Consider the following 19555-nt stretch of genomic DNA (forward strand, 5'->3'; position numbering starts at 1 on the left):
ATCGATATGATCCGATCGAATCGTATCGTATCGTGGGGCATTCTTAAGTATAGAAAATAATCAAATCGCTGGCCCCTGCCCAGTGTAACACAATGGAAGTCGAAAGTAATGGAAAAAAATCAAATCGAATCGAAGACAGACAAAACAGTCTCAAAGTGCTTTACAGTTTGCTTAGTATGGAATATATACGTATATAGCTTATATATGCAAAGTCATACAAACAACACACAAAGCATATATAGTGACACATAAAATGTATAAACATGGTGTGAAGTAGCTGGTAGCCACTTCTTGTTCTTTGTGGATGAAGTGCCAGAGGAAGATAGACACGGCTTCACAACGTTGAGTGTTTTTTTATCAAAAATATAGGCGCCTTTTTATTTTACATATAATCAAAAGAAATGTGCACGAGGGCAAAATCAACTTAACCAAAACTGAAGACAAATCACTGGCAACATAAGATCCAAAATCAAAAACTTCACAGTAGCACAGCAGTCTAAATTTCACTCACATGTGCTTTCTCTCAACAGCAGCAGACACTGCAGTCAACGACCTCGTTAGTCACACAGCTGACTCTTTTTGTGCCCACTCACATCAGTGGGCTGGGCCTCAATCTACCCATTACGAAGCAATTAACCAATGGCAACACATGATACACCTGATTGGTCAAAAACATTACACTAGACACACATGATTGGTCCAAACCATTACACTAGACCATCACAAAACAAAATCAGCCAGTTTTAAATTACAACAGTCAAAAGAAAACATACCGCAACACAATTGCCCTTGTACACATTTCAGTCACCCTTCACAAACATTAGGCCTACAGACAGTACAACAAATCAGACATTTACACCCACTTCAATCCCCACATTTCCCCTTGCCCAAAGTCAAGAGTTGGAGTTGCCACAACGGTGCGCGCTTCCGTGTGGCAATGTTGACCCGGAACGCTGGAAACAACTGTGGATTTCAAAGTTCAGTCAACAGTGTTCTCTCGTGTTGCAGTGCACATGTTCACGGTCTCTTGCGCTCCCTTAGAGCTGCACAGTGCAAGCAGCACAGTCACATAGAAGTTCATGATGCACATAAACAATGAGTTTTTTAAAAGCAGTGAGATACTGAGAAGGGGAAAGGTTCTCCTTCTCACATTTCCTACCCCTTCTCCAGTCTCGACACCGGAGTGGAGAGACAAGCCCCGCCGCATCCCCTCTAGGTGCAGGGACAGCGCAAGTGGGCCACCCCACGGTCACGATGCCGTCGTTGCCACATGTGCTGGTGCTTCTGCTGCTGCTGCTGTAGACGCTGCCCCTCCTGATGGCTGAGCCCCCATCTCTGCTGACGCCTTCGGTGCTGTTGGTGCTGCGGTTGCTGGTGGGTCTGCTGGTGCCTTGCTCCTCCAACTTGACTCTTGGCGGAGTTTGGTCAGCTGGCCCCGGCTGCTCCTCCAGCGTTGCTTCCGCTCGCAGGCCGCCCGACCTCAGATCTCCCGGGACGTCTCTTGGCCTCCTCTGCTCAAACGACCACCTCTCTCGCCGATGCGCCTTCTCCTCCGGCTCCAGTCTCTCCTGGCGTCTCATCCCACCGCTCTGCCACCATATGTGAAGTAGCTGGTAGCCACTTCTTGTTCTTTGTGGATGAAGTGCCAGAGGAAGATAGACACGGCTTCACAACGTTGAGTGTTTTTTTATCAAAAATATAGGCGCCTTTTTATTTTACATATAATCAAAAGAAATGTGCACGAGGGCAAAATCAACTTAACCAAAACTGAAGACAAATCACTGGCAACATAAGATCCAAAATCAAAACTTCACAGTAGCACAGCAGCCTAAATTTCACTCACATGTGCTTTCTCTCAACAGCAGCAGACACTGCAGTCAACGACCTCGTTAGTCACACAGCTGACTCTTTTTGTGCCCACTCACATCAGTGGGCTGGGCCTCAATCTACCCATTACAAAGCAATTAACCAATGGCAACACATGATACACCTGATTGGTCAAAAACATTACACTAGACACACATGATTGGTCCAAACCATTACACTAGACCATCACAAAACAAAATCAGCCAGTTTTAAATTACAACAGTCAAAAGAAAACATACCGCAACACAATTGCCCTTGTACACATTTCAGTCACCCTTCACAAACATTAGGCCTACAGACAGTACAACAAATCAGACATTTACACCCACTTCAATCCCCACATTTCCCCTTGCCCAAAGTCAAGAGTTGGAGTTGCCACAACGGTGCGCGCTTCCGTGTGGCAATGTTGACCCGGAACGCTGGAAACAACTGTGGATTTCAAAGTTCAGTCAACAGTGTTCTCTCGTGTTGCAGTGCACATGTTCACGGTCTCTTGCGCTCCCTTAGAGCTGCACAGTGCAAGCAGCACAGTCACATAGAAGTTCATGATGCACATAAACAATGAGTTTTTTAAAAGCAGTGAGATACTGAGAAGGGGAAAGGTTCTCCTTCTCACAATGGCGTTAAACTAATGGAGTAAAAACCAATAAAATGTAGAAAAATTGAATAAAAAGAAGTGTACTGCCGCAACACAAATGACAACAGATGACCAGAGCAGAGAGCTCCCCAGAAAAATCTAACAGAAAACAAGACAGAAAAGGAGGAATACCATGTCAGAGAGAGAGAGAGAGAGAGAGAGAGAGAGAGAGAGAGAGAGAGAGAGAGAGAGAGAGAGAGAGAGAGAGAGAGAGAGAGAGAGACCGAAGGGGGGAGAGAGAGACAACACAGAGAGTAACAGAAAAAATAGCAAAGAAAAAAAAGCAGAAGAGGCTTTTAGTGCAAGAGAAAAATGATTCTGTGAAAAAGTATCCCGAGTCTAGTCTGGCTAAGGCTTCAAGTGCAACACACTGGTGGCTGACGGCAGTAAAACAATACCGTATTATTTCTGGAAATAAGCTCATTTTAAACCTCCCCTTAAGTTAAATATTATGCAACAAAAATTGTACATCCAAGCTAGCAATTATCATTGAATCTTATTGGACAAGCTAGCAGCAAGCTGGTCCCACAATATTCAATGATAGTTATAGGCAGGTCCCGTAAGATTCAATGATAGTTGCTAGTTTCTAACTAGAAGCAACATCACTTGAAAAAGTGAATGGCTGGAAGAATGGGAGAAAGGTAAAGTTTGATTATCTAACTGCAGGGGAGGTGTAAAATGAGCTTATTTCCAGAAATAATATACGTTTTAAAAACAGCAATGGTAGATGATGACACATGAATGGATATTCAGAGCACAGAGAATAGGTGCAACATCACACCGACTCTATGTGTACTGTACACTTGAATGCATGTAAATCCATATATATGCTCATGTAGCCATCATTCACGTCAGCCCATAAAGATGAAGATGAAGGTGAATGCAATTAACGAATGTGACTTACATAACAGCTAATAGGAAACAGGTACCCTTTCAAAATAGTTACCCCTTTTCTGCTAAACGCTAAACCTGATCTAAAGCAAATATTTATACCAATCACACTAGTTATTGCAAAGGCCAGCCATCTTGAAAGGGCTGAAATTCAAATTGTATGACTTTGTGCAAGCAATTGTGTAATCACTTAAGATTGGTGCAAATCTGTCGATGTGTTCAAAATCTGACGGACACACGGATTTGAGAATGGCCAGACAACTGGAGAAGCATGGCTTATTGGCACAAATGTGTCGATTGGTTGTGGACAAAAATCAGACTGTGCTCACAAAATTCAGACCTTAAACTGTGCTCACATTCTAAATGTACACATCTTTTTTTTGGGGGGGGGGGGGGGTGTGACAATCCATGTTGACCTGTCCATATTTGGTGGAGCCATCTGGCTCGTTTTGTGTATGTTTACGAGATGGAAATATGACAAAACAAAGGACAACACTCACAATGATGCTGTTTACCTCCAAAGTGTGTCCAGTCAGCTGATTTGCTTGGCAAAGGTAATCTGGAAGACATTTGGAAACACAGTCAGAGAACAGGAGGACAAGAAAAACAAACTGCAGAGGGGGGAGGAGGATACTTAATGGTGGACTGAGCATTTGAGTGCCAGGATGGGTCACCACAGAAGAGTCTTAGACAAAATTAAAAAACTAAGAAGGATCTTAAACAAACATAACGTCCCAGTATAGAGGTGACTGAAAAATTCAAATCCTTTTCAACTTCAGTAATGCATAGCAGCAGAAAAAAGTGCTGTCGCATCATTGATATTTGAGAGAGAGAGAGAGAGAGAGAGAGAGAGAGAGAGAGAGAGAGAGAGAGAGAGAGAGATAGAAGAAGAGACAGAAGGAGAAAGAGGCAGGGAGAGAAGGAGAGAGCGAGGGAGAGACAGAGAGAGCGAGAGAGAGAGAGAGAGAGAGAGAGAGAGAGAGAGAGAGAGAGAGAGGAGAAAGAAAGGCATGGAGAGAGGAGGAGGAAAAGAGAGAGAGAGAGAGAGAGAGAGAGGAGAAAGAAAGGCATGGAGAGAGGAGGAGGAAAAGAGAGAGAGAAGGAGAGAGAGCGAGGGAAAGACAGAGAGAGCGAGAGAGAGAGAGAGAGAGAGAGGAGAAAGAAAGGCATGTAGAGAGAAGGAGGAAAAGAGAGAGAGAGAGAGAGAGAGAGAGAGAGAGAGAGAGAGAGAGAGAGAGAGAGAGAGAGAGAGAGAGAGAGAGAGAGAGAAGAATGATCTGATTGTTGCATGTTTTTGCTACAGCTTGTGTGCTGCACATCTACTGAGTGGGTCAGCCGCAGTGCAGCTTGGGTGTGTGAAGAAGAGACAATGGCGGCCGTTGTGTCAGACACTTGGCCATCAGGCAGGTCAGGCAGGAGTTAGGATTCTTTCTAGAATTTTACTTGAACATTCTACAGCTGCCATAGAACTTAGTATTGAAAACTCTTGCAGATTTGTGACCTCACAGATTTGTGACCTCAACATGAATTTTTCTCTTAAGTTCTAATCATGCGTGATCATACTCCTACTAAATAGGCTAGACATTAGCCAGTGACTTTCTGGCACACACATATTATGTAATATTATACGTGCATACTGCGCATACAAAAACACATTCTACACACCCACTTGCCTTGGAAACCAATTCAGTGTTTTTCACAGTTCATTTGCAGATATTAGACAACCACATAAGCATGTGGCTTATGAACACGCAAAGAAAAACAAAGAATAACACAAACTTGAAGAAGCATGGACACATGTTTGTGTTGTTCCTTGTGCTTGCACACATATTTAATGCAACATATAACCTCACTACAGTGTGTACTGTGCCAATTCTAGCAATTCTGGAGCACTGGAATGAAAATTATGATATTTATTTCCGATGCTCCGGCAATCATGACCGGCAAATTTTGCTTAAAAATGGTGTGACTGGCAAACCATTATCAGCAGCAACCAAAACGCTGATCATGTGACATAAATTACTCGCATGACTTTAACTTGCATACATTTAGAGCTGCACAGTAACTTAGTGATTTTGGTGATTGGTCATCGGGCCCAAAAAGCTGATCAGAACATCTCTAGTATTCATCATGTTGCTGTACACTGTAGCAATTATTTTAGGCTTTATCACCCGGTGACATTAAGCGACATGCTCTGATTGGCTGAGAAGGTGTCGGTTATTCCCCTAGAATGGAACAATTAAGTCAAGTCTTCCTTTGGAAAGGCGACAGTATTTAAGGGAAAACCTTAAAGGTGCACCGTGTAATATTTTTTTGCAGTTTATTTCCAGAATTCATGCTGCCCATTCACAAATGTTACCTTTTTCATGAATGCTTACCACCACCACCAAATTCTATGTATTCATTATGGCTGGGAAAATTGCGCTTTTCATACATGAAAAGGGGGATCTTCTCCACGTCTGCCATTTTGAATTTCCAGAAATAGACATTATAGCTGCAAAACTTACTGTACTTTGGTTACACTAGCAAATATTGGTTTATTATTTAGAATTTAGTATTATTTAGCAGAGATGTGGACTTGTGACTTGGACTGACTTGTGACTTGAGTCACAAATGACTCGACTTGAGACTTGACTTGCCAATATTAGGAATGACTTGTGACGTGACTCGACTTGAATGCTATTGACTCGAGACTTGACTTGCCTTGACAGTTTTAGCTTGCAATGACTTGCAATAGCATTCCAAGTCAATAAATATATAGAGAGATTTTTTTTCATTTGAGTGTGAAGAAAATGCATGAAAGAGAGAAAAACTAAACAACTTACCCTTAAACAGTACCAGTAGGCCTACTATTTTTGTTTAGAACCCCTACGAAAATCGTTCATGGTTTTACTGTAGTAACCATGGTTTTACTGTAGTAGTCATAGTCTCTCTAAGTACTCTTAGTATCACTATAGCTTATCCATGTCCTTTTTGGTAACCATGAAAACCGTTGATCCTGACTAACCATGGATCATGGTTATTCATGGTTTTCATGTTTTTTCAGCATGGTTTGTGTCTATGGTTTAACCATAAATCACAAATTTTGCTCAAAAAACATGGTAAATTGTGGGTTGCATAGTCACCCAAAAAAACATGAAAACTTGTTTGCAGCCAAGGTGTAATGGTTAGGGAGTTGGATTGAAGATCACAGAGTTGCAGGTTTGAATCCCACCCTTAGGCCCACCTCTCCCTACACCTACACCCATGACTGAAGTGCCCTTGAGCAAGGCACCTAACCCCACATTGCTCCAAGGACTGTCACCAATATGTACGTTGGATAAAAGAAGCGGCAGCTAGGTGTAATTTAATGAATAATTATAAACTGTGCTAAAACAATGGTTAGTTCTCAGATTAAAACCATGGTTCATTTTATAGTTAAACCTAGTCAAACCAAAAACCATGACGAACCTCAAAAAAACATGAAATCATGCAAGGGACATGACTGGCGAAGGCCGAAGGGCGATATGCAAAGCAGTGTCGAGAGGTAATGCATTTATGACCAAAAGCAATTGTCAATATTGCACATAGAATACAAGGTGACTTGTTAAGGACTTGGAAAAAATAAGACTTGGACTTGGACTTGGCTTAGGCATGACTTGGGACTTGGACTTGGACTTGACTTGGTCAAATGTGTCGTAACTTGTGACTTGACTCAGACTTGATTGGACGGACTTGAGACTTACTTGCGACTTGCAAATTAGTGACTTGGTCCCATCTCTGTTATTTAGTATTATTTAGAAGTTTGCTGATCTATGCTTCCGCCATGTCCATTATTTCCCTCAATATCAGGACAAACAGTCTGTTTAATACAAATTGTCACACGTTGCTCACCTCTTTAGCACTTTGTCGTGAACGTCATTTCCCTGCTGCACAAGGCGGTCAAGGACCTCCAGAGGTGAGGCCGCGGCAATAGACAGCTCCCCCTCCTCCAGCTCTCCCTCCACCAGCGCCAACTCACCATCCACCTCGCCATCTCTCACCGCCAGGGCTTTTCCTAAATCCAACTCCTCCTCTTCCTCTGCGGCCGCCACCAGTCCAAATCCTAGTAACCCCCCTCCCCCTCCCCCCGCATGTCCTCTCCTCTCTATGGTAGCCCTTCTGGTGGCCTCCAACGTCTTCCGTGCGACAAACAGCGAGGCTGCGCGTGGCAAGGCCAGGTCGAAGAGTGCTTCGTACGGCAGAGCGACAGGTGGCCGGCAGGGGCTGGGCGACAGCAGGCCCAGCTTCAGTGCGTCCTCCTCCGTGGTGGTGGTGGAGGTGCAGGGACTGCGCTGGTGGTGGTGGGGCACCTGTTCCCCTCCTATACTGCAGGGCCCCAACGGTGGTGCTTCGATGGGAGTGAAGACGGGCTGGAATGCCCAGGGAAGGACGCTGCCGTCCTGGACAGGAGGGCCTCTGCTGCCTTCACCCCGGCCGCCACCCGCCTTGTCCAGGGTGGTGGTGGGGGTGGAGGTGGTGTTGTTGTTGTGGAGCTGTAGTGGGTGGTGGAGTGGACCGTCATGGGAGAAAGACGAGGTTGGGCCTGCGGTTGGGACGACGACACAGGGCTTATCGTCATCATCCACGCAGCTGGTGAGTGTCTCTGTGGTGTGGAGGAACGGGGATTCGAAACCACACAGCACTGGCTTGTCCTCTGTCAGTTTCAGCAGTTCCTCTGTAATGGCAGCTGGACACAAGACAGATAGACAGACAGAGACACACATTCAAAGACAGGCAGGAAGACAGGCAGGCAGGCAGACACACAGACAGACACACAGACAGACCGACAACGAAGAATGGTAATAAATGTGACGCATGTAGAGAGAGAAATAAAAAGAACTCTGACCTGATGTGTATTAGGAGGACCAAGAAAGACATTTTAAAACAGATTCAGACAGACAAGAAATTCAATGAATTGATTTGCAAAGTTGGGACATGGTTTTAAAGAGGGAACTTTGCCAACTTTGCAACCCATTACTGATGCGACGTACAACTTTGAACTAGACTGCATTCTCGCAGAAAAAGCTAAAAGTGGGCTTGCCTTTTGGGCCTGAACTTTTCAATTTGTTTCATATTGTCAAATGCACTATATGGTTGGTGTGAAATCTGAATGCGCAACCGTCTAAGGCAACACCCTACACACTATGAGCTAGGTATAATTTTTATTTTTTTGATACGTTGTTTTCGATACTGGTACTTTCGGATATGTTTGCTTTCGGTACCAGCTGCTTTAAAATCAGCATACACTTAAAGGCCCACTTAAAGGACCAGTTCTGCCAATTTCAATATGCTGTTGTATTGCTCACGCTACCCTTGACTTGTCAGTACCCGGTGATGCTGCACTTTTTGGCTCAGCCCTTTCCGAGATCTGAGCTATTCTAATGGGGGCAGATTTTGCTAACATGTAAAAAAAATTCTTAACATAGGCCTAGTCCAAATATTTTCCCAAAAGGCATCACTTGCTAGTTGTCTGCTGATGTTGCATAACATTTAGGATGTTATTGGGAATAAATCAAGATGTTTTTTTAAATGTAAACACCTGCCCCCATTACAATGACCAGGATCTCGGAAAGAAAAATTCTCAGGTACTGACAAGTCCAGGGTAGTGTGAGCATTACAACTGCATGTTGAAATTGGCTGAACTTATCCTTTAATAATATCTTCATCTCGAGACGACATGCTCTGGAATAGGTCTTACCATCCTCTCGCTCCTTCTCCGTGCGTAACTGCTCCTGTTCCTTCATGTACACCGACAGCTCAGTTAAAGTCATGGATGAGCCTTTGCCTGCTCCATCTGCACAGATTTGGGAATACACGTGACTCAAGTTACTATAAAATGCAATCTATTTTCAATGCATACTCACCCAAAAACAAGCTCATCCCTATGGTGAACATTCTGCTTATGGGTCGCACGCCAACATGCTTACATAGCCATCACCTTTCACAAACACAGTTTTAGTAATCCTTGTCCCCTCCTATCATTCATCTTGATTATCTGTCATATGTAGTGGAGTTATGGGGGGTGAAACATTTCTCAAATATGAACTGGCAATAATACTCGTGTGGAAAAGATGTTTCATCATACTGCTGGTCTGTGAAAATACTTTGCTTCCACAAGACAAGAACTACTAAAAGGTTAAAAGAAATGGATGTGTACACCATGGCTGAACGTTATACAAAGGCTATTTTAGACAACAAAATTACATTTTGAAAAACATTTTGGACCTAACCAATTCTGAATGTCTCAAAGTGTGAAGCATGTGGCAACCTGTTTCAATTCGCAAGAAGGAACACAATCAACATGTCAAGATGGTTATCCATTTCTTTTCAATTGTGTTTTTTTTTTTTGGAAGCAACTATGTTGACTATTGGATATCTCACCGCGATGGTTGTTGACATCTGTGCTTTCTTTGTCAAGCTCTCTGATGGGATCATGTCTGATTAAGTGGTGCTTGTTTGATTCCCCAGATTTTCCATCCTACACAGGAAAAGAAAAAAGTATTGTGGCTTCTTCATAGCAATAAAAGACCCAGTATTACAACAGAAGAGTAGCATGACAAATGACAAAAGAACACAAAGCACAAAAACATTTTAACACGCAAACGAAGGTAAGATGTGATGCAATGTTTATCATGTAAATAATATATTCATTCAATTTATAAAAGCTTAAATGATGTCAAATGGATTGTTAACAAACTATCTGAAGCAGCAGAATTTGCCACACACACACACACGCAATGACCAATTTAGTTTTTATTCATATTTGTGTGTGACAATCCCCCTCACTGACACCACATACCTTGCACGTGGAGCTGCCCATCTGGGCCAGCAAACTGACGGGAAACTCATCGGAGAGAGACGGGGGAGGGGAGGCAGTCGCTGGAGTGCTGGAGGACGGAGTCCCTTTTCCTCCGACTGACCACAACAGAAAGATGACATGAAAGCAATGTAACAGTATGCCCTACAAAGGCAATGTGCAGTAACTACGGCAACATTGAAACTGAGAAAAATGCCTTCAAAGCCTTGGTACTAGGTTGGATATTGTAGTTGGTCACACTAGTAAATATTAGTTTATTAATTAAAAGATCAGATTTGAAAATAGGCAGCACAGTTTTTCAACAGACAGACAAGGACAGTCCTAGGGGCGATCCTAGGGGCCGGCAAACCAGGCAGTTGCCTGGGGCGGCACCCACGAGGTGCACTGGAGGGGGGCTTCCAAAGAGCAGGTGCCCAGCAGGTGCCTGATATGCAGGCCTACTTCTACTTCTTATAACCCACCATCTACCAATGTGATGCACTTACCCGAGGTGTTGTGGACGCGGCTGGGTAAGTGAGAGGCACTGTGCGATAACTCAGGGTTGGGTGACATGCCGCGTGAGGAGGGGGGTGTGGCCATGCCACACAGGGAGGAGGGGCTCCAGAGGGGGTCTTTGATGCCAGACGTGGAGTTGGATTCACAGCTGGAGTTCTGTGCATGCACACGGGCACACATACACACGGGCGCACACACACAGCTTAATTATTTGCAATAATTGCAACTGGATCACCAGAAGACATATCAGAAGCACCTTGTACTTCATGGGAATATGTTAGTTACCTGAAAAAGGTATGCATAACATTGGTCTTTTTTTTAGCCCTGCTTACTTGTGTCCAAGATAAGCCACACAACCCTCCATCCAAAATTCTACCCATATATACACACTAAAATAACGCACTAACATCAAGAATTCATGTTCCTTAAAAATTCTCACTTTCAAGCTCCACAGGCGTGTCCACTCTTTGCCTCGCAGTCAGTTCATACAAACAGTGCTGTTCATATGGTGAACACACACCTCTGCACAGTGAAGTGAGTGAATTTACCCCATCAAAACTTGCACCAGCACGAAGTTTTGCATCATTCCCACACCGACACAAACCAATTAGGAGAAACTCATATTTCATTAATTTTGGTGCTTTACATACTCCTTTCAATACATGCGCTGTGGGGGGATTTTGGACAGAACTGGCCAAGTTCAGTGTGAAAAGCAGAGTTGAACGCACCGCCACAACTCTGTTACGATTTGTAACAGATGTCCCCCTTTGTACAAACGAAGATTATGTATATAACCACAGTTCTATGAGTTCCGGATGACCGCCAGGCCTTGGCTGTCACTCAAAATACTGACGAGAAGATTGCCAAGCAAGGACTTCCGGGGCGCGCATGCCTTAAATTCCGGAGTACGACTGAGTGCGCATGCGCGTCTCCCGGGTCACAGATGACTTTTTTGTTATTAACTCTCGACCTGCATGAGCATGTGATGGATCATTCAGTGCTGAAAGCACCGCCTGGCGGTCAGAGGGAACGAAATAGAACAGGGAATGATCACGATTTTTTGAAGCTCAACGTTGACAGGTATGCACCAAATGCTACTTACTGTCTTAGTATTAGCAGTTACAAATGCATTGAAATGTGCAGCGTTCGAAGGTGTCTGAGGTCACATGAAAAGGGTCCATTGGCGTCTTACCTGGCGTCGTGTGGTGGGAGGGCTCCTGCAGAGGGTTCCTGAGAGCGGGGGTAGGGAGACAGGCGGGGGTCCCGACTGCCTTGGGGTGGAGAACTGGGTGGAGGAGGAACTGCCTGCAACATGATATAGCGTGTTTACATGTACTTTCAGAAATTCAAATTACTGCATCAGACAGCAGACTATGCTTCCCAGATAATGTGTTTCTTAGTCAAGCAATGCTGGCATGTACACAGCTTTTTGGCTAGTCACCCAGCTGTGCATGTAAATTTACTGATATTAATTTAAAATCAAGAGACCAACATGATTATAGATCAATCAAACTAGGCCATCAGCCTACTGCCCAATAACTAAGAAAATACCCCCCCCACACACACACACACACAATTTTTTTGTGCTGTCCATTAAATGCAAAACTATCTATAAAAAAATAATATCAATGAATCTAACCACATCACAGAAACCCATTTAATATCATACCAGCCAGGCAGATACTTCTCTAAGCCAAATTTACAGAAAAGCTCACTTACTACTAATAACAAGTATTAACTAATTAATACTGAACATACAGTTGCATGACTGCGTTGATCTATCAAGGACTCGTAGGGATGCTTAAAATGTCATTATACTTTGTTGGACAGTAAAAGGCTTTGTATTTGTATTTTTTGTACTTTGTATTACAGCGGTCACCCCTGCCTGCCAGAGGTACATCCCCCAACCTCAGGTTAGCAAAATAAATCGGGGGTCATTGTGAGTATTTGTTACTTCATAATGCATTTTGGCCAGAGGAAAAAGCTGTGACATACAATACTTTCTTGCCCCAAAGCTGTGCAATAATTGAAAATCGAAAAAGACCAAAAATATATATTATTTAAAAAAATGAATGAGATGCTGACCGAAGCTACTGTGGAAGTCGGTGTAGGGGCTTGCAGTACTGTCGGTGGGCCGCAGCTGCAGGTGGGCACTGAAGTGTTCGGGCATGGTGGCGTATCCCTCCTCGCACGACGCCTCCTTGGGGTCCAGGGACACTTTGGCACACTCAATAACGATGTCATGAACCTCAAAGCGTTTCCATCTGAGGCATCATGAATGGGTTAGTTAGATTGTCATGCATTAGCAAAGAACACAAGGGTCCTAATTCATGTGGCTTTATTATGCCGCTCTCAACAGTGGCGTGCACAGACATTTTGGGGAGCAGGTGCTTTGGATCTTATATCGCATTATTGTCACATGCGCTTGATATTGTAACATGACAGAAACACATACATGTCTGGCTGCAGGGACAACACCAGTTTTATGGCACTACCTGTTTTCCTGTAGAGGGATTATGATCATGAATTTAATAATGTGGCGATGAACTAAAATCAAGATGAAGTCAACTGTAATTACGCTTCCCTTTAGAAATACTTGACAATATAGCCTTGCTGCACGGGCAGCTAAATTGTGTATTTTCTTTGGTACAAGCTGGGCTTAAGTTTACCTTGTTGGGTCCAGCTCATGGTCCTTGGTTCCAGTCACTAATTCCGGATGGATACGAACGTGCTCGAGCATGGGCTACAGAGAAGAAAACAAACATGATGATCCTAGAAAACTATACATTATGTGGCCAATAGCAGAGAGTGCAGGCAGACAGACACGCAGCCAGTTTGAATCAGTTAGAACTTAAACTGCTGGTTTCACAGCTTCATCAATGATAAGGTGCCAAACTAGACTTTTCTTTAACTCAGTTTGCGCAGTTACTGCCTTTTTGCTTTGTAGGGCAGGGGTCCATTTTCCAAAATCATATTTGCTAACTACATTAGATACTTTGTTGGTTGCATTGTAATTTCCCATTGGCAACTACTCAAGTTGCTAACCGGCTAGCAAACTACCATACACTTTCGAGAAAGACAACCCAGAATTGTACACTCTCGCTTAAAGTGATACTGTCCCATTTTTGGAAATAAGCTTATTTTACACCTCTCCTTGAGTTAAATGATTGAGTCTTACCTTTCTCCTGTACTTTCAACCGTTCTTTGAGTATCACAGTGCAAATTTTCCCTCTAAGCTAGCGGTTAACATTGAGTCCTTTGAGACCAGTTAGCCGCCAGCTGGTCTCATAGGACTCAATGTTAATTACCAGCTTGGAGGTAAGATTTGCACTGCCATACTCAGAGAATGGCAGAAAGTACAGGAGAAAGGAAAACCTCAATCATTTAATTCAAGTAGAGGTGTAAAATAAGCTTATTTCCAAAAATGGGACAGTATCATTTTAAATTCAACAATGCAAAGCAGCAGTGCCAATATTTTTAAACAGGGAACTCCAAGACCATGGTTGCATAATAGAATTATCCAGAGCCATGGAAGTAAGAGTTTCACACAGTAACACATAGATCGCCATGCACATAGTTCCAAAATAGTTCCAGGAAGTGAACACTGAACTCAAAAAGTGCAGAAAAGGACAATATAATTCATTTCAATTCATTTTATGTCATCTTTGCTTATTATGTAGTGGTTCTGTGTTAGTCTCGAGCGAAAAGAAAGCCACTGCCTCAAATTATTTGAATCTATGTGAATGAATGTCCCCAACCAACTTCCTGTTCACCGGTTGTCGAAACTCTTAAGTCCATGGCTCTGGAATAATCCTAATGGTAGCTTTACCTTGACCACTTCTTCAAAGGTCTCCATGTTCTCCTTCATGCTGTAGTGGGAGCGCAGGTAGGAAACGAAGTTGCAGGGGTACATGCCGTAGAGCCGATGGAAGAGGGAGTACACACTGGCATGCAGATGGATGAGGTAAACCTCCGACACATGGCCTAGAGTTTAGAGTAGAGTAGAGTAGAGTATCATTGCCATGGGCCTATTTGCCCATCTTGTGTTTTGTAGCCTAAAAAGAACTGGGATATTTTGGTGCCTTCCCTGCGTCATCCTAATGTGCTTGAAAGACTTGCTTGACTTGAATAAGTAACCTATGTTTTTCTACAATTTAGAGAGGCCACACAACATCAGTGACAATATTTGAGATAGATAGATAGATAGATAGATAGATAGATAGATAGATAGATAGATAGATAGATAGATAGATAGATAGATAGATAGATAGATAGATAGATAGATAGATAGATAGATAGATAATGTTACACATTAAATTACACATAATGGTCAGCATGTTCAGACACTTTGTAGAGGGGAGATATTTACAGTTTAACTGTTGTTATATCAAATGATGATATAACAATGGATACTCGTCTGAGGATGTGCTTAAGTTGATACAATCTTTTCAGCTTCAGCTATAACTTGCACAAGAAAGTGGTAAGGAGGGGCCTTTTCCCCAGCATGAACTATTGACTGGTCTCCCCTTACCTGGATTCTTCAGGTTCCATGATGCCAGTCGTCCAAAAATGTCAAAGAACTCGTACAGGTGTTGTTTCCCTGCCTGTGGGATCATGGGTAGCAGGGTGATGAGCACCAGGACTCCAGTAATGAGCACCACCACATCAGTATCCGTCTGGAAGAACACAATGGTCATGGGTAAGCGGTTAGGGCGGTTGAAAAAGGTAGGTCTGCACACTGCCGATCAGCTCCAAAAATAAACTTTTATTATTTATTTTTGGAGCTGATCGGCAGTGCGCAGACCTACCTTTTTCAACTGTCTGACTTTTTTGTCTGGCACCTGCAACAAGTGTTTTTGGATGTGCGCACCCTACCCAAAACTACTAAGCGGTTAGGGCGTCAGAATTGTAGCTCAAAGGTTGCTGGTTCGACTCCCGACCTGCCAGGTTGGAGGGAAGAGTAATTGGTACATGAGGTACCATAATCATATTGCTCCCTTTCGGGCACCATTGGGGGCTGCCCCCTTGTATGGGTGGGGCATAAATGCCCAATTTCGTTGTGTGCAGTGTGCGCTTGAGTGCTGTGACGATGGGAGTTGGAGTTTCCCAGTTGGACTTTCGGCTTTCCACATGCTCAAGTTAAGAGGGGACTCTACTCAAAACTTTAGGTGAGGGACCCCTAATGGTAGCAGAATCACAACCTTTTTGAGAGGTCATAGTGAGAAGTTGTCAGGTTATTTGTTTGTCAGTCTGTTAGCAACGTTACACAAAAAACAGTGTATTTATACTGGATTTATACTTTTTTCCCCAAAAAGATGGGAAAAGACTCCTAGACCACCCCTGAACTTAAAGACAAAATCAGGTCAAGGTCAAAAACAAAATGCTAAGATTTTTAGCCATAACTGTCAAATAGGATCTGCTTCACTTTGAAACAAATGCAAGTTTTCCATATCTGAACTTGGTGAGCAATTGTGTACACTAGGGCTGTAACGATACACTCAACTCACGATTCAGTTCATATCACGATTTGTGATCTACGGTTCGATACAGCCCACGATTTCACATTTGCCAACATAAAATAATTTAATTATGAATAAAAACTCATTGTTAATTTGTAGAATAGGTTACAAAAGGCAACTAATGATTTTAAAAAGTTGAAATGTAATGTTAATGATGATTTGAAGCTTGGAAGCACTATCACTTCATATCATGTGGTTGTTTTCTGGACTGATGGTTAAAAAAAACGTTTAAAAAGCTTATCACGATACTGCCTCCTTGTATCACGATACAGTATCATGACTCTCTGTATCACGATTTCTGGGTTCGATACAATATCGTTACAGGCCTAGTGTACACTTTCCTTCGTCAATATTAAGACCTGCTTTTGAAAAGAAACAAATGTTGACTTGTCAACAAATATGTAGACTTGTTGAGTCAGCTGCCCTTGTGGAAGCGAGACACTAACAGGCTAACAGGCTCGCATGTTCAAGCTACACTGACAGCAAAGAGAGTAGATTAGAGCAAGGATTCTCAACTTTTTTGACGTCGAGGCCCATTTTTTCCAGTGCACAGTGTCCCGGGGCCCATATTACCCATGTATATATTATTATATTACATTATATTAGGCTATATTATATTAGGCTATATTATATTATATTATTTTATATTATATTATATTATGATAATATAGGCTTATAATAGTGATATATAAATAAATAGGTGATTATTAAAGTATTTTTCCAAAAGAAATAGCCCTATATTAATTAATGCTATTGTTAATGTAATTTAATCTCACTCATCATATTCATTCACAGTTTCATTCACACATTTGAATGCCTCTCTGACAGCTCAAAGTTTGTGTGACAGCTCTTGACTTGCGCTTTGTAATGAATCCGCTGATCATAAAATGAAGACGCTTTTTTTATACAAGTGGAAACGCAGCGTGGGAACAACAGAAATTCCAAAGCCGGATGGAAAACTTTTCAGTATCACGCAAAATTTGTGAAAGGACTGTCATCTTGGGGACACTTAGACAAGTATAAGGGATAAAGATTCAGTAACTTGAATTATTTTGAGTAGCCTAACCGCACCGGTGAACACCTATTTCTAACTACTGTACTAAAACGTGAGGATAGTAGGACACAGAGGACGTCGCCAAATCAGCTGGGAACCGTAACGGGTTGGTAATATCTCTTTTTTCAAATAGGCTAGCCCACTGCAAAGGGTGTTACCACCACAGGCTGTTACTGTCTTGTTCTTAATGAAACTCCCCCAACAACAAAAACGTGGGGTATGGTCATTGCATTATGACAGAGTTGCGTTTGAGGGAAAAGACGCACACTAAGTCTATTTGATGAGCGTCCAAGCGGCCCAATGGTGCGAAACTGAAAGTTGATTGCGGCCCTGGAGGTTGTGAGGATTCTTAACCATAGGTCCTATGGTTAAGAATCCCTGGATTAGAATAAGAGTATTGAAGCCCGTTCATTTCCTGGATCTATGTGATGTCATATGAACGCCTCTTTAGGAAAACTTGCAGTTAGGAGACCTTTGGAGGCATTAGGTTGAGAATAAATGGAGTTTCCTTGGCACTGTAGATGGCTGTAGTGCATATATTATGCAAGCAGTCAACAAATGCCACCGAAAGAGAAGGAGGGGACAACGCCCCCTTAGGAGACCGAACTTGAGCACACTCCTTTGCATTGGGTGGGTGGAGTTTGAATCATCCTAATCTACTAAGAAAATCTTTGCCGACAGGTGGTACTGGGTCTCCTAATTCCTGACATACCTTGAGGCATTTGAGGAGCGAGAGCAGCAGGGGGTAGCGAGCGATCTTGTGGATCCATGACGGTTGCTTCCTGACAACGTGGCCCAGCAGGTTGAGGGTGGGCAGACGGCACGAGTGCTTGGCCATGCACTCATTCATCTTATCCAGAAGGTGCTGCAGACAGAAAAAAATAACAGGCATGGGTGAGGCATTTAGGTATATCTTAAATTCATTTGATTTTGCATTTTTACCCAGTTGTACTCCTCACAAACTAGAGAACAATATAGACGCTCAGCTGATGGAATCAAGGAAGAGTAATTGTATGGCTTTAGACTGGTTGAAAGTTATATTATAGACATAGGATTCCACAGCGTGTCAGTGACCCCATGGCCATGGCGGAGGTTTGTACTCTCTGAGCATGTCTAGTTAATTAATAAAATATATAGATAAATTAAATGAGTTGGAATAGTACAATGTATATTGTATACAAACCTTATCATGTGGCTCTCTCACAGAGGAGAGGATGTGCAAGGCCTGACCAGAGTTGGTCTCCAGGAAGTAGTCTACCAGACTGTTAAGTAGCACCGACCCTCGCTCTGGAAAGCAACGAAGGGAAAGAAATAAAATGAACATGATTCAAAAGCACCCAGTGTTATACTTATACAGGGACAACCACAGGAACCAGAGATGGCAACCAGGCCCCAAGTCCAATGTTAGATATCGAACACTGTGCGATCTGGTTCTCGACTGTGATTGGCTGATGGCCATTGTAAATCAGGCATAAGCATTAAGGCTGTAACGATACACCCAACCCACGATTCGGTTTGTATCACGATATATGACCCACGGTTCGATATGCCCCACGATTTTATTGAAAAAAAGAAAGAAAATAAATTATAGGCCTATATAGGCTATATATATGATTTCTTTTTGCATTTAGGCCTACCTGCCTACATTAATTTTGTAGGTGTACCTAAATGATGCTGCAGATATAGCCTACCACTGCAACCTGTTCCCCAGGTATTGACATCAAAGCACAATAAGGGATATTAGTTCATCAAGGAAAAGTAGGCTTCTTATTAATAGGCTTAGATCATATGATGCTGAGATGCTGACCGTGTGTGAGGGAGACAGAGACGGAGAGAGAAGGGTCAGGGTTCCAGTAGGTAGCCTATTAGTCTAACAACTGTCTCACATTATCAAACATTATCCAATTAATATCCAAACATTAACTGAAACAACACTGGTCATATTTCGTCAGGAAACATGTTGTATAAAGTTACTTACAAAAATGCAGCACTTAATTTTAATGTTTAAAGGCCAACTTCCGATAAAACTCAGTTTTACTCACTCCTTTCGAAGATCGGACGGTCACCCCAAGTTAAACTCACTTGCAAGGCTCTCATAGCGGTGCGTCAACTCTCCTGGCTGTGTTTCCCGGTGTTTCCCAATTTACATCAATAATGCAGAGAAACGAGCGAATCACGAAAGCCTTTCTGTGTTTCGTCACGTCGAAAGAAGGCGTTGCCCACAAAGGTTTATATCGACCCATTTATCTAAAAAC

The 19555-nt window shown here is 42.8% G+C and overlaps 1 protein-coding gene across 3 annotated transcripts in view; it reads right to left on the reverse strand.

Annotated features, from left to right (window-relative positions):
* Positions 1-19555, reverse strand: part of tsc1b (TSC complex subunit 1b) — a 47907-nt gene that overhangs the window by 16422 nt on the left and 11930 nt on the right. For 2 of the 3 annotated variants that reach the window (XM_063211040.1, XM_063211039.1), the window contains 13 exons: positions 18484-18587; positions 18013-18165; positions 15259-15403; positions 14557-14711; positions 13397-13470; positions 12813-12991; positions 11920-12032; positions 10718-10883; positions 10215-10330; positions 9797-9893; positions 9114-9209; positions 7268-8102; positions 3895-3953 (listed from right to left, as the gene is read on the reverse strand). In XM_063211040.1, the coding sequence (XP_063067110.1) occupies positions 3895-3953; positions 7268-8102; positions 9114-9209; positions 9797-9893; positions 10215-10330; positions 10718-10883; positions 11920-12032; positions 12813-12991; positions 13397-13470; positions 14557-14711; positions 15259-15403; positions 18013-18165; positions 18484-18587 (2292 nt within the window). The remainder of the gene's footprint in view (positions 1-3894; positions 3954-7267; positions 8103-9113; positions 9210-9796; positions 9894-10214; positions 10331-10717; positions 10884-11919; positions 12033-12812; positions 12992-13396; positions 13471-14556; positions 14712-15258; positions 15404-18012; positions 18166-18483; positions 18588-19555) is intronic. The other variant, XM_063211041.1, reaches the window with a different exon arrangement.

This window comes from Engraulis encrasicolus, chromosome 11, assembly GCF_034702125.1.
Source record: "Engraulis encrasicolus isolate BLACKSEA-1 chromosome 11, IST_EnEncr_1.0, whole genome shotgun sequence".
In the NCBI taxonomy this organism is placed as follows: Eukaryota; Metazoa; Chordata; class Actinopteri; order Clupeiformes; family Engraulidae; genus Engraulis; species Engraulis encrasicolus.